General features: G+C 40.0%; 2 protein-coding genes across 4 annotated transcripts in view; one reads left to right on the top strand and one right to left on the bottom strand.

The window, feature by feature from the left end:
• Window positions 1-5793, top strand: part of ELAPOR2 (endosome-lysosome associated apoptosis and autophagy regulator family member 2) — a 178487-nt gene extending 172694 nt beyond the window's left edge. For both annotated transcript variants that reach the window (XM_045494660.1, XM_045494661.1), the window contains one exon: window positions 3027-5793. In XM_045494660.1, the coding sequence (XP_045350616.1) occupies window positions 3027-3086 (60 nt within the window). In that variant the 3' untranslated portion in view covers window positions 3087-5793. The remainder of the gene's footprint in view (window positions 1-3026) is intronic.
• Window positions 5794-10907: 5114 nt separating this feature from the next.
• GRM3 (glutamate metabotropic receptor 3) overlaps window positions 10908-16013 on the bottom strand; it is a 220636-nt gene continuing 215530 nt past the window's right edge. For both annotated transcript variants that reach the window (XM_045494663.1, XM_045494665.1), the window contains one exon: window positions 10908-11458. In XM_045494663.1, the coding sequence (XP_045350619.1) occupies window positions 11385-11458 (74 nt within the window). In that variant the 3' untranslated portion in view covers window positions 10908-11384. The remainder of the gene's footprint in view (window positions 11459-16013) is intronic.

The raw sequence follows: 16013 nt of genomic DNA, 5'->3' as shown, positions 1-16013 counted from the left end.
TGTAGATTTGTTTTATCTGTTTTAGAACTTCATATAATTGTAATTACACGGTGTGTAGTATTTTGCATAAGTTTTCTTTCACTCAGAAAAATATTTTTGAGATTTATCTACCCTCTGTTTATCAGTAATAGATTCATTTTTATCCAGGAGTAGTATTCTATTAGATGGATATGCCAAAATTTGTTTACCCATTCTCCTATTGATGAATACTTGTGCCATTTCCAGTATCTAGCTCTGAATAAAACTACTATGTATATCATTGGACAAATCTTAATAGTGTGTCCTACTTTACATTTTTTTTTTATGCTTGGCTTTGTAGAGTAAAAATGGCTGTAAGTTTCTTAACTGTCTTAATGTCATTTAAGATTTGCTTTATCTTGGGGCGCCTGGGTGGCGCAGTCGGTTAGGCGTCCGACTTCAGCCAGGTCACGATCTCGCGGTCCGTGAGTTCGAGCCCCGCATCAGGCTCTGGGCTGATGGCTCAGAGCCTGGAGCCTGGAGCCTGTTTCCGATTCTGTGTCTCCCTCTCTCTCTGCCCCTCCCCCGTTCATGCTCTGTCTCTCTCTGTCCCAAAAATGAATAAACGTTGAAAAAAAAAAAAAAAGATTTGCTTTATCTTATATATTCTTATTCATGTCCTAAAGGCCAGACCTTATTTGGTATTTTCCTACCAATACACTGGACTTGTCAGGTTTTATCTATAGATTGACTTTTCTTGACTTTCCTCAGCAACTTTAAAAGTGTATCTTCAGGAATTTTTTTCAACTTTTTTCTTTTATTTTTTCATTCCACCATCATTCATGGAACATTGTCTGTTAGACACTCTGCCCGGTTTTGGTGATACGTCAGAGACTATCTAGTTTATTAGTGCAGGACACATGCACATTATACACATACACACAGACACACCCACACAATGATCATCCAGTATGATAAGAGCATTGAGTTAGAGTCTCGTGGAGAACACAGAAGGGAATGCAGTAAAATGGGTAGTGATGAGGTAAGGAGAAGCTTCTGGAAGTTGACTTTTGAGTAAATTCTTGAATTCAGAACTTAAAAAAAATCATGTGTATGGCATCTTTATTTAATGCATGAGTAAACTGATATCTAGAGACTTTTCCTTATTTGTCCAAGGGAGGGTTAGGTAGGAATTAAAAACCCCATCTGCTGAGTTCAAGTCCAGTGTTTTTCCTTCTGAAATGTAGTATTTCAGTACATATTTATAACCACTGATTGACAGCCTACCATGGGGTAGGCCTGGAGTCATGTTTTGGGAATTAAAAAAAATGAATAATCTGCAATTCTGCCATCCGTAAGTCTCAGGTAGTGGTGCTGACTCCACACACACGCGGATGTGTTTGGATGCATATACCCCGCCATCTCACCAATAGGAGCAAAATCCCATGGGAACACAGAGGATATGGCATCTAAAGCCGTATGAAGCTAACATGATTCTATAAAGTGTTTTCAGTGTTTTATTTCAAGTGACGCCTTGAGGATCACCAGCAGGCCTCTGCCTCTTTCCCCCTCAGGAACATATTGAATCAAATTGTCTCCAGGAAAGGCCATAAATATCTTGGATTTCCTTTTAAGTTTATTGCTGACACCCTAAAGCTCTTTCCCATGATGCACTGTAGGCTCCTTGAGGACAGACATTTTGTATCCCTGAAGTCTAGTCATGCTCTTGTAGTGCATTGGTGCTTAATAAACATTTGAATCATCAGTGGTTATTTCAATAAAATCAAGTCCTGTCAACAGGAGGCTTCAGGCAAGCTTCTTCAGGGCCACAGAGAGCACTGAGGAGATGTGCATCCTGCCCTCCCAGGGCCATGTCATCTCAGCATGGGCAGGGATAAGTGATAGGTTGGTGTTCATGTGGTGACATCTTTCCTATAATCCTTTCCCTCTAGCCCTAAAGCTTGTCTGAAGTCTTGGACTTCACTCAAATGAGAGAAAGCACAAAAGCAGCCTTATTCTTTCTGGCAGGCACCCAGTGTCTACTCACTTTTATTGTCTCATTTGACTTCTCTACTTCAGACACACATCTGTTTGCACCTAGGACTGGTATGCCTCCTATTTCCTTTACTTTAAAAATAATTCTAGTTTCCTTCATCTCTATTCTCTTTGAAAGCATAGTCACCCCATTGCATTCCAGTAGAATTCAGAAAGTTTTTTTTCTAACGTGAACAATGAGACATTGGGAGAAATCTCTTCTCTTAATTCTCTTTTTCCCCATTAAAGATTCACTTAAAAATTTGTTTAAGTTTATTTATTTTGAGAGAGAGAATCCCAAGCAGGCTCTGTACTATCAGTGCAGAGCCCAACTCAGGGCTCAAACTCATGAAGTGTGAAATCATGACCTGAGCAGAAATCAAGAGTCAAACACTCAACCAGCTGAGCCACCCAGGTGCCCCAAGGATTACTTATTTTAATAGGCTACAGTTTGAATGTAATACATAACACAAGCCAGCAATGATGGATTTGAGTTAAACTATTGACATTACCTGATGACTTGTTTTTAATATCTTTAGTAAGTATATGCCCAAAAGATTTTCCTAAAACATATCAATGAACCCTAACGATCTTATGTCTTATTGGTGCTGTCCTCATTTATTTCTGCTGTCCTTCTTCTATTTATCCTATATTATCTTGAGAATACGTAGTTTATGTTAGTTCTCTTTTGTAAAAAATTCACATGTCAGGGTCATCTATTTTGGCACAGAGGTCAGATATCCCTTTGGGAAGGGTCTCAGTGGTTTCTTCACAAAAAACACAGCTACATCTTTTTGTATCTATTGCAGTAATATGTTTGCTTCTATTTTGGTTTGTCTGTCTTATCTCCTGGACATCAAAAGCATCCTTTAGGGTAGGCATGCTATTTGTTTTATATCTGCCACTTCCTGTAAAATCCTAATTACAACTGGCAGGTATATAGATTGAAATGATATCCAGAACTTTCCTTTTGGACCCATAAGATCCTAAAATCTTACTGGAATTTGAGTTGATTTTGTTTTTTTTCTTCATAGGAAAAAGAAGACCATTTTGAATCTGTTCAACTGAAATCCTCAAGATCCCCAAATATATGAAAAGACAGTGCCGTAGCCTTCAGACTAAGGAACAAAGAAAGCTGATCTCTAGTTTCAGAGGACTGTAGTTTAGATCCTGTCCTCATATCCGGCACATTGGTGATCTCACAGAGGAGGGTTATGCCACTGAAAAGGGAAGGAGGTTGAAATGTTTGATTGCCTTATCACATGGTCAAGTATCTTGCCAAAAATAGGAAAGCAAATGGTTTGGGTCTCAACTGAAGATGAAGCTCCACTCAGGAAGAGATTTATCTGTAAATAGACATAACTGGAAACCAAGGTTAAGCCCACCAGTGCACTGCTGATGCATGCCATATAATTAATGGGTAACTTTTATTCTTTATAACTTCTACATAAAAAGTATGCTTTGGAGGGCAGATTTGAGCGTATGCATTGTGATCCCATTTATGTCTTTTCTTTGGGGAAGATTTGAAAAAATTTTAAGGTAGACTCTTTTTCCCATTATTTATTTTCCTGACATACCTTAAAACATCTTTTCTATTAAAAAATCATGAACAAAGACAGACAGTAAGTTTTTCATTTTTTCGTAGGGTCTTTCTTGATTTCAGAAGCCTGAGTAAGTAACTTTTTAGGAAGAGTAAACATGTAAACACGTGTTCGGGTTTTCTACACTTCTATTTGCCTTTGAAATTTCATCCTTGTTGGAACTGGTAAGAAGGGCTTGAATGAAGGTGTTGAAGGAATATTAAAAAATAAAAAAAAAAAAAGGCCAAGAGAAGCCAGACTTCCCATGAAAACAAGCAAGCTGACACGATCATAGAAATCAAATGGCTTAAAACCATTTATGTAATGTTTGAAGTATAATTTTAAGTGAGTGAGAAAGCTTGTTTATAAAATCACTTGCAAAGTCATGAAGAAGAAAGGGGGATGGCTTGTGTATAAGTACAGATAACTGTGAAAAGGTATTGGGATAATTTCACGGTTCACAGAAAATGGCAGTGGGGTATTTGTTGTCTATCAATCATCAAAGGTATATGGTTATTTTTCTGTTAACACATTGAGAATTATGACTTTCATAGAAATTTTTCATTTTGAGCAACTAAGGCAGGAATTCCATTTTGGACCATTGCATATAATTGTATTCACACTAAAAATGTGGTTATACCATAAGTAGTTATGAAATAAGTGTTGTTCTTATTCAGAAGTGATCCAGGTAATCGTGATATTTCCTCTGATGGATGGGTTTCTAGTATTAGCACGACTTGAATGTTATCTGTTGAGAGAAGTTTGGAAGAAATTGGATTTGACTAATTTTGTGTAAACTTTAATTGTTTCAAAACTGGGAAAGAGGGGAGTTTATTGATCATTGATGATCTAAGGTGCTCCGGTTTGTTTTCAATAAACAGTAATCTTTGTAGATCTTAATCTAGATTTCTAAAAAGACTGGTGATTGCCTTAGAGGCAGGCCACAGGGGCAGTGTTTGTGTGCCCCAAGTCTTTGAATGAGGTATGATTTGTAACTTTTGATTCAGCAGGTAATGTCTTTATTTTTGTGGAAAATGGGAGAAAAATAAATAATGGTGCTTATTCGGTGGGTAAAACACTGGACCATCCTGTTATTGTTGAATGAATGTTTGTTTTGTGTACATCTTTGCTGTGGGATTCATGAGTCGAGATGAGGTTGCCATTATTTTATTGTTGTGAAATTCAGGGAGGGCGTCCCTTAGCATAAACCTTTTCCATGTTTAATTTCTTAAATTTTATTTTTTTAAATAAGAGATTATTAGAAGAAATTATTTTGGCCTTGCTCACATTTCCCTGGTAAACCGTGCTGATGAAACACGTTCCCCAACTTGATCCAAATTTAAACAGAAGAGTGACAATCCATTTGAGATGCCCCTTTTCAGAGGAACTCCAGCAAATGTATACAGGCTGCACAGAGTCAGGAGGGTCCAGAGAGTCACCTGTCACCTCTCTCCATCTTAGGCTGTGCTCCACGTGTGTATGTACCAAGCCATAGAGATAATTGGGATTTGCTCCCAGGTAGCTTCTTTCTTCTGTCACTGGACTAAAATCTCTGACATGTCAAAAAATGCCTTAAATTTTAATGAACTCTCTGAAAATGTAGTTGGTATTGAAGAATTTATTTATTTTATTTCTAATTTTAGGTATAAAATAGATTTTGTCAGCTCGCCCCATCTTTGGAAAGGAGCTGCCTTTTCCCTTTGGATCCCAGTGATTTGTCATTTTATTCCAAGCACTGAAGAAGTGTGACAGAAAGAGTATCACGAGGAAAATATTCAGACCAATCTTAGCTATAAAATTTATTGGAGTTTTATGTCTTGCCTTTGCAGAACACAGTGGAATGTTGAAAGGCATAAACAAATTAATCATGTTTCTGTGACTTTTAATAGACATTTGTTGTTTCTTTCCCCTCATAAATGGTAGAGGAAGAAGTTGTAGGTTATTTTTCTAAGAGGCCCAGGTTTTGAAGCCTTAAATACTTCGTTAAGTCTACGGTTGCCTGTAATATCTCTTAGCACTCTGTCAAAACATATTTAAATCAGTTTTCTGCTGGATGAGACCATGTCTTCTATGGATAAATTACATCATGCCATTTAACACTGTTGAGCAATTTGATACATGTCCACTTGATTTAAAAGACTGAATTTTATGCTTGTTGACTTTTCTCCTTTTTGGTTGCTAGTAATCAAGTCCTTTGCAGGATTAAAAATGTTTCATAGTATTTTTGTGTAGACTTTTGTGGTTATTTTCTTCCCAAGGAGAAAATATGGTTTAAATGCTTATCTGGAAGAATTGCTTGGGTCCAGTCATTTATTAAGTGGAGTCTCCAGGTTTGTAGGTGGAGGGTCATGATTGACTGTGATTCTTCAAGACCCTCTGGGGCATCTGTCATTGGACATCTCTAAATAGAACTACCTCCTTTGCTTCCTGGTCATTCCTAATGGGAAGCTAATGTGCAGATCATTTCTCTCATCCCATGAAAGTGAATTTCCTGGAAGTTGGGGTGGGAAGATGACTGCAGCTGGTAAGTTTAAAGTCAGTGTATTGCTCACATTTAACTTTTTTTACACAGAAGTTAGGTAGAATAGATCTTCTTTAGAGAAGTTAAAATACCCTCACATCTAGTTTGTCATAACCATGAATGCTATCTCAGATTTATAAGACCAAATCCTAAATTAAGGTTGTCCTAAAGGAAAGATCCCAAGGGGAGTAAACTGGAAAAAAAAAATCCCAATACTTGATGCATTTGTTGAGTGCTAAAATGGACTTCATCCTCACAGTAACTGGCCAGAGATGACATTCTTGCTGGATTTTATTTCTTTTAGTTTAACATTTTAAGATGAGTTCATTTTAGGATCATAAATGAAGGAAGTAAAAACTTGGATACGGGGACAAATAATTGAAAATTGATAACACTATTGCAGTTGATACTGATACTACCATCACAATTGATATTACTAATGCAATTGTCTGGAGCAGAGACCAGCAAATTTTGCTGTAAAGAATCAGATAGTAAATATTTTCAGCCTTGCAGGACATGTGGTCTCTGTTGCAGCTCCTCAGCTCTGCTGCTATGGCGTGAAAGCAGCCACAGACCATATGCCAACAAATGGGTGTGGCTGCATTCCAATAAAACTTTATGTACGTAGAAATTTGAGTGTCATTTATATTTCACTTGTCATGACACATTCTTGATTCTTGTCTCAATTATGTAAAAACCTAGAAATGTTCTTGGCTCACAGATCTTACAAAAACAGGTGCCGGACTAGGATTTGGTCTCTGAGCTATAGTTTGCTAACCACTGGTTTTAATTGCAGCAACCCATAAGCAACATTATTTAGAAGAATCTGCATGCAGAGTTTTTGCTCTTTAGGAGCTTACCACCTCAAGAGTTTGTCAAGTCTTTAGAGACTCAGAAAGAAAATAAGCCAACAACCTCCCTTGATGATTTAATCGCCTGCGCAAAGGCAAAGCCAGTTACTTTTCTCAGTTACTCATGTAGTTTTGGAACTCAGTTGTGGATATTGATAAGCAAATGATAAAACTAAAGCACATGAGTTGGTTCAAATTCAACCAGCAAGATTGATTTAAAAGCCTTTTCTCGGTGTCGATGTAATGCTTTTGCTAAGGTAACTGGTTTTGGAGATAATATTCAGTCTTATATACGGACCCATTTAAAGCATAAGAGACTGTTAAAAACTGAGAACAAACTGAGGGTTGATGGGGGGTGGGAGGGAGGGGAGGGTGGGTGATGGGTATTGAGGAGGGCACCTTTTGGGATGAGCACTGGGTGTTGTATGGAAACCAATTTGACAATAAATTTCATATATTGAAAAAAAAAATAAAGTAACCACAGTATCTCCAAGTAGGGGCTTTTGACGTACAAAAGTAGCTTCAGCGTAGATTCTTGAGCCCTAGCGTGGACAGGGTCCCCTGGTCCATTTGTATGTGTCCTCGCAGCACACACCTCTGTCCACACACATTTACCAAATCCTACTTTAAGATTTACTGTGCTGCAAAAGACACTTAGGATCCCTTTAATGATTGATGATTCAAGAAACAGACCTCCAGTTTCCTTGAACAAAATATCCTATGAAAGCTTTTAATTTGCTGGAATTTGCCTCATTTTATTAATGAGTCTTGGAAGAAAAGCTGTATCTAAAATAGCCTGTGGATATTGGTAGATTTGGTTTAGAGCAGGGCTCTAAAGTATTTCCTTTATTGCACATGGCTGCTTCAGATTACCATTGGTTGGGTTAAATAAAAGAGTTAAATCTGTGGGCATTGTAAACCTAATCTTTCTATTACAGGACAGAAGTGATCATTGCCTTTTTCAGGAGTTTGGGTCTTTGTTACTAGAGCTGTGGTGGTTATAATCCACACTGGTATTCCATTTTCCTGGCACCTCACCTTGCTTGACTTCTCCATGCTTATAGTCCTTTGCTGAAGAGCTCTGGAGCCCAAAGCTATCATGGTAGGTAAGTGAGGAAAGCTGAGGCTAGCCCAGGGGGAGTGTGGAGGTGAAGACTGTAAAGATACCCTCGCTGAATTACCTCCTTTCTCAGACTTTCTCTTAATTTTTCTGCTGTGTGGTCTGCCAACCAGCCTGTCCCACAGTTTGAAAATGGGGCCTTTTTATATTACCGTGATGAACATGAGTGGGCAAGAGATTCTATTAATATTTAAACTAGAGAGGACACAGAACATTTCAGAAACTGTACACACTCAGAAAACCAACAATAGAAACCCTCATCATTAGGTCCTGCCATGTTAATGAGTAGGATAGATCATTCTGAGTTCCACACATTCAGGAAGTTTTTGCAAAGACGGGTTGGCTCACCCAGTTTTATATTCTAGAAGGATGAAATGTTCTTCTGGAGTGAAAAAAAAATTCAAAACCTATTGGTTTGAAATGGCTTATGTAAAAATGATTTTATAGCCGCTGTTTTCCATACATACTCTTGATTTTTTTTTTTTAAATATTTCCAGGGATCACATGTTAGGTGATGCACTTTCAAATAGGAAACAAGGCTAATGGCAAGGAAGGAGAAAATGACAAGAACCGTAGGTGACTGCAATTCCAGTGTGCAGGAGGAGTGTGAAAATCACAGTGGCCCAGAGATCAAAGCCCAGCTTTCAAATACAGTGTTCTCAAGATTCACCCACGGACTAATTGTCTTGTTTAAAAAGATCCATGATCAATTTGTTGTTTTAGGCACCAGCTGTGTCTCTGAACAACCTATCTGATAATCACCTTCCTCAGACTGTCACATCCCATCAGTGGATTGCGTTTATTCTCCCTCCCCTCAGCCTTGCCTCAGCTTTTACCTTGAGCAGATGCTCATTCTGAGCACGCTTACCTAGCACTCCTGCCAGTTTTGGCCACAGCAGGATTCTTTTGTGCCATCTCGTGCCCATTGAATCTACTACCCAATCCTCCTCACCTACTCCCCCAAATCCAGGGTCTTCTTTGAATATGACAATTCCGGGACTGGTTTGCACTGTTGTCTTTGAGCAGCAGGGTGACTTCTGGATGGATTGAGTATGTTGCTAATTCAAATGCATTCAGAAGGAAATAGAAAATTTCTGACCCCTGACTCCTCACTTGAAGTCCTTCAAGCCCAGTCCTGTTGGCTGTGTGTACCTGCTTACTATTTCTAGATGTTTTAAAAATAGCATTGGTATGTCCTCCTGAACCAGGCCCAGGTTATCTAACCAGTGGGCCCTTCCTATTTTTGAGTCTCTTCCTCTTCCTCTCACTGTTGTCCTCAGTCATACTTCTTTCATTAGAATTGCTTCCTGTCCTGGGGCACCTGGGTGGCTCAGTCGGTTCAATGTCCCACTCTTGATCTCGGCTCAGGTCATGATCTCGAGGTTCATGAGTTCGAGCCCCGCATCGAGCTCCACACGGAGCATGGAGCCTGCTTGGGAGTCTCTCTCTTTCTCTCTCTGTGTCTCTCTCTCTCTCCCCCTCTCTCTGCTCCTCTTCCACTCAAACACATGTGTGTTCTTTGTCTCAGAAAAAATAAAAAAAAAAATAGAATTGTTTCCTGTCTTTAAACTCCTTAAAGGTAGGAACTGTGTCACATCATTTCTCCATCATGGGCTAAGAGTGGTTCCCCCGCAAGGCGTGTCTACATCTCCACCCCTGGAACCTGGGACTGTTTATTTGGAAAGAGGGCCTTTGCAGATGTAGTTAACTGAAGGTTATTGAGATGAGTTTGTCCTGGACAATGACAAGTATTTAAGTATTCTTCTAAGAGGCACACAGAGGGGCAGACAGACACACAGACTGTGATGTGAAGATGCAGCCAGAGATTGGAGTAATGTGGTCACAAGCCAAGGAAGCCGACAACCACTAGAAGCTACAAGAAGCATGGACTGGATTCTTCCCCAGAACCTCAGGTGGGGTGCAGCCAACACTGTAATTCTGGACTTCTGGCCTCCAGAACTGTGAGAGAATAACAATCTGTGGCTTTAAGTGATCCTGTTTGTGGTAAGTTGTTAAATCAGCCCAGGAAACAAATATGTTCCGTCTTCACGGTGTCTGGCACAGGCCTTGGCAGGAAGATGAGGTCTTCATGAATTTTCCTACATGGATAAACGATTTGTGACTGAAGGGCTTACAAGGAAAAATGGGAAAGTGTGAGTAAGAATAAGCCAGTTTTACCTTATCCTTGCTTTCCCTGTTCACTCCTGTATTTAGCTTAGTAAAAAATTCAAGTTGAGTGAAAAGCCTGTGTGCCTGAGTATTGTTACTGGGACTTTGGAAACACACCGGCCAATACCAGCTCCTCCATTTTACTGCCCCATTCGCTATCTGTGGTGAGAATGGTTTTCCATTGGCGTGACCGGATGCTATCCCAGCCTCCTTCCTAATAACTTCCTGGTTGGTTTAGAATAGTTACATTAGAATAGTTTCCCATCTTTGTGCTTTTGAAAATGAGAGCCATCCTGCCTTCCCTGGCAGGCCACAGTGTCTGCATTCAGAATGTAGGAATCCTCTCCTTACTGTATCTGACGGCTATTTGGGCAAATTCTGGGCTGCTGTACAGATGTGGCTTAAAGAAACCAGTACAGATATTGTCATCTGGCCCCTGAAACAACCTGATGGTTATGGTATCATCACTCAAAATCTGATCTTTGTGATCTATGAAGAAGTCCAGTTTTGCTCAGAACTCTCTACCAGGGTGACAGCTTGTGTTCAAAGTGTATGTAGATGGAAAGAGAAGCACACTTAGTCAAGTATTTCCAACATTAAAAGCAGAGGTAATCTGAAGTCAATATATTCAGATTACTTGGAGCGATTAAAAAAGAATAAGCCGTTATCCACCATGCTGGAAAACCTTGAAGGTTTTATTCTCAATATTTTTACATTAATACAGATGCTTTTTATTTTGTGCTGAGAAAAACAATCTGTTACACATAATGTAACTTTAATATACAACATAGAAACTCATCCTAAATTAGTTACAACAAGGACCTACAAAAAACTTCATAGGAAAAAAAGTTACCTAATATTGCCACCATATTTTTTAGACTGACCCTGTCAGACCCTGTCACCAATGCTCAGCTCTGTAAACAATGGTTATTTCCACATTTGGGGGAATCGTTAATAATAGGGGCACTAAAATCAGCCTAAAAAGTTCTAGCACATCACTATATACTGTACAGTCCTCAAAAATAATTTATTGTACTGTTTCTAAAAAAAAGGTACTAGGGTTCTTTTGCTCTGTTTCCATATTCTGGAGCTGCACGTGAGCACTTGTGTCTAACAGTCTAAAAACACGAAAACTGAACTGCAATTCACAATCACAGAGATGAGGTGGTGGCGTCGAGAACTTCCCGCCCATTGCACACCGTGGGGACATACGTGCTTGCAGAGGCTGGAAAACAAAACAGGTCAGAAAATGCAGTGTCAGTCAAGCGAGCCATGTAGGTAATGGAATGGATGATCTCAGACACCAGTTAAAATTAAGTTCAAAACCCATTTTAATTTGGCTTTGGACAAAGCTAAGCGACTTAATGATGTGGTAGTCCCACGTTCTAACTAGGTTCTGCTCAAAATGAGTTTGTATCCTGGCACATTCCTCCGCTAATGACCTACCTCTTGGAGAGTTGATAAGCACCATCATTGTTGAAAGGAGTCTCTTGTGGATTTAAAATGAGCTTTGGTAAGCTATAAAGTGGTTAAAATTCAATGTGCAAAATTCAAAGCTCACTGCCATTTGTTAAATTCATTACGGTTTTTAGTACCTTCGTTACTTTTGTTCTCTCTGGGCAGGGGTGACTTACACGTAGTCTCACGAGTGACCTGTGAGCTCGACTGCCATAGTGAGTGGTTTGATGCACTTTCATTGTTCACGTAGAGAAACTCTGCAGAAACACTCTAGCAAGGGCTGGGGTGCTAAGAACTCAGATTCTTAACAATTCTCAGAAAGGAAGACATTTCAAAGGGATGATGTTCTTGTCAATGACATTAATGACAATAGTGTCAGGGTGTGAGCACAATATGAGTACGCATATTTATTCTTTTTACGGCATTTAGTTTTCCTAGGTACACTTCATATCTCTTGTCGCTTAGAAGGTTTTGTTTTTATGAGAAATCTAGATACAGCTTTGTCTTTTTACCAAATGAGGACAAAAAAGCAAGGAGCCCCATTCTCCACAGGATGTGCAACTATGTAGCCAAGAGAATCTTTAGAGCTGTTTATGTGATATCCCTTAGCCTGTCCATGATGCTATGCTTTGACCAGAATGAACTGATCCTCTTGGCTACCTGACCACAGCTGAGGTCAAACCAACCAGTCAGCTGGCCTCTTCTTTAAATGCATACCTCTTGGTTAATAATCACATGAGCTAATTCCCTGCTAAAGTGTTCATGCTTGACAGTGGAAATATTCTTGCCCCCTAAAAGGGCATTTTTTTCCCATAGGATTTTTTTAAACACAAAGGAGAAACTAATTATGAAATTTGAGATTATGTGCTCAATCACCATGTTTAGGGCACTGAAGTCTTTCCAGCAGCCTCACAACTAGGGAAACTTGAACTTCTCAATTTTGCACTGATTACTTGGCTAGGTATGTGAGAAAAGCCATAAGGACCAGTCTGTGTGACTGTCAGGTTATAGCAGAGTCCGTGACAGGCTAACTCTTGGACATATTTTTCCTTTTATCATTTTTAGGATCGGCTTCAATTTTCTTTACAATATGATCCCACTGAAAGGTATAACTTTGGGAGAAAACATGGCATAATTGACATTTCCTGAAACTTCCACAATGAAGACATTTCAACACAGTGCATGCCAAATAAACACTGGATGGAAAGTGATAGTGATAATTTCAAATGTGAGGGTTTTACTTCATTCCTTGTAAAGTTTCTTCATACTTTATCTAACCCTAGCTTCATCAAAGCTAGGTAAGGCAAGAGAAGCCTAGCAGACATTCTGTGCTCTTTCTGCAGTCTCTCTCTTTCCGTATATCAAGTTGACATCCCCATGTGGATGTTTAATAGACATCTCAAAATCAACTAGCCACAGAGTAACTCTTGATTCCCTAACCTGTCCCCATTTAGTCTTCCTTCCTTCAGTGAATGGTCTCACCATCCAGTCAGCGACCCAAACCAGAAGTCTAACGTTTCTGCTTCCTTCCTTCTTTGTCCCACCTCCCATGTCAACTCTATCATCCTGCCGAATCAACTCAATCTTCCCCGTCTGCCTTCCCATCTCTGCATCCACCACTCTGGGCCAGAGCGCCATTATCCGGCTTTTGGCTACTCCAGCAGTGGAGCCGCTGGTATCTCTGTTTCCCCTCTTGCTCCCCTGCCACACATTCTCTGTACAGCAGTGAGAGTATTTTTAAATGTTAGTCACCTCCCTCTACTCCTCCAGTGGCTTCCTTCTGTGCTTTCCTTGCTCTGGTGTGTATGTCCCAGGGTGATTCAGACCATGCCTATCTTTCTGCATTCATCTCATTCCATGGTTTTGTCCCCATTTTTCTCTTGTTGTCCTCAAACACGCACATCACGGCAACATCAGGCCATTGCCATAGCTGCTGCCTCTGCCAGGAATGTTCTTCCCTCTCTTCATCACATGTCTTGCTTCTTTTTATCATCTATATCTGAAATATCACTTCCTCTAAAAGGCTGTCATCAGGCCACGTAATTCAAATAGCCAACTAGTTATTCGCTGTCACATCACCTAATTTTAAAACCAATATTTTTCTTGACTTTTTTTCGTTTGTTTGTTACATCGTATGTCTTATAATAATCTTGACCAGGAAGTATCCAGGGGCTCTGTCTTTTTCATTATTATTTTTTTTTTAATTTTTTTTTTCAACGTTTATTTATTTTTTTTGGGACAGAGAGAGACAAAGCATGAACGGGGGAGGGGCAGAAAGAGAGGGAGACACAGGATTGGAAACAGGCTCCAGGCTCTGAGCCATCAGCCCAGAGCCCGACGCGGGGCTCGAACTCACGGACCGCGAGATTGTGACCTGGCTGAAGTCGGACGCTTAACCGACTGCGCCAGCCAGGCGCCCCATCTTTTTCATTATTTTATCCCAGTTGGTGGTCATGGAATACACCCTCTTAGAACCTCTATAAATATTTTCTGAATGACTATATAAATTGTGGCATTTCAAAGAACAGGGGAACCAATGGAAGTTTCAAGAAGGATATAATCTTTTCACCTGACGAAATGACCAGCAAATAGGAGGCATATGGGTAGCCCTGTCTGGGGTCAGGTAGGCCTTTTTTCTTCTCAAGCCACATGGTGACAATGACCATCAACCACCCCTGCGAAGAGAAGGAGCTCAGGCTGTGAACACCCCAGGGCCAGCCTGGTGCCTTTGACATTTTCACTAATCTCTTCATCTTTTCCAGGCTCAGGTTTTATTATTTCTGTGCAGATTGTTCATTTCCAGAGCTTGAAGAGGAATGATATGTCATAGGGGTAAGTCTAGGAGAACCAGAGGCTGGTATGTTCATGCTCTGTGTCTATCTTGGATCACTCTGATACCCTTTCTGCCTGCACTTTTAAAGATCGTATCAGAAACCTCCGGTTATACTCCCCATACTTTTGGAGTTTTCCATAATGCTGTTCTCAAGTGTGATCTTCAGATTTTCTTGCTCAATGCATTCTAACTTCTAAAAAAATTGAGTGTATCTTGACTAGGTAGGTAATAAGTACAGGGGCTACAAAGGTAGCTGCATGGAAAATCCTAAGTTATAGCTTCAAATGATGCTCCCCTACCCACCCCACCCCCACCCCGCCTGGAGATAATCATTATGAAAATTTGCAGAATAACTTTGATTCATCTACCCGCTTCACAGGGACATTGAAGGGAACACCCTATGTTAGAACTCATCTAAACTCTTTGAAAGGAAGCTAATACAAATTCAGGGTTTTCTTACCAGGAATCACAACAGTAAAGACTCCCCAAGACTCTTCTGCAGTTATTTTGTCCCTAACCGTTTCCAAGTATTAAAGGGAACTGTAACTTGTGTTTTTCTGCATCTCCTTTACTGTTGCATCTGTAGCTTTTGCCTGTGCATTTTATTTTATTATGTAAAAAATATTCTCATTTTTGTACGTGCTGCTGAATATAGTAGAGGAAATTACTGTTTTATGAGTTTACTATCTCAATTACTTTGCCTGTCATAAATATTTTACATATGCCTCCCGTCTTAGCCCATCTGTTATTCCCCAAGGTAGTAAACTATGTGCCAGAGCAAAGTACTGTCATTTTCATGTGTGTGTTTGTGATGAGCTCTTGCTATTACTCTAATGAAATTCTCCTGAGGGTTTTAATGGTGTAAGTTTAGCCCATTTTCTTAAGTGCGGCTAAGCAGAGTTCTGTAATCAGACTTTCCTTCAGAAATAAGAGGCATGCAGGCTTATTTCTGGCTTTCCTGGGAGGAGGGGGTGAGGGGCAGCTGCTAGTTACCCCAGGCTAAGGTGGTGCTACTCAACTCGAACAGTGAACACAGTGGAAAAGAACCTGGTAAGTTCCACCACTGATCACCAAAGGGCCATTCACACCCATCAAAAGGCATATTTTACTTCACAAACTCCGTGAGGTATCGGAAATCAATGCAGCCAAGTGGCAGCTTTGTCTTGCACTGTGAAATCCATTTCTCTTCCACCAGTAATGCACAGGCTGGCTACGCTTTGGAAAAAATGACCCCGTTTTTTTCAGGTACCTGGGCCCTCAATCAATGCTAAACATATTTCTTTAATAGATTCGTATGGATGCCAAGTCTGTTAGTCAATTTAGTGGTTGAGACTTGGTTCCTGAGAATCAGTGTGTTACTCTGTGTAATAGATCAGATGCGGGGAAAAGAGTAAAACAAACATTTAAACAGAACAGACATTCCACTTTGTTTCCATCTGTTCCATTTCCTTGCTCCTGGTAACCCCCCCCAAATTTTTCCCAGCATGTC

This window comes from Leopardus geoffroyi, chromosome A2, assembly GCF_018350155.1.
Source record: "Leopardus geoffroyi isolate Oge1 chromosome A2, O.geoffroyi_Oge1_pat1.0, whole genome shotgun sequence".
In the NCBI taxonomy this organism is placed as follows: domain Eukaryota; kingdom Metazoa; phylum Chordata; class Mammalia; order Carnivora; family Felidae; genus Leopardus; species Leopardus geoffroyi.
Note: the sequence above shows the minus strand (reverse complement) of the source record. Positions and strands in the feature narration are given on the sequence as shown.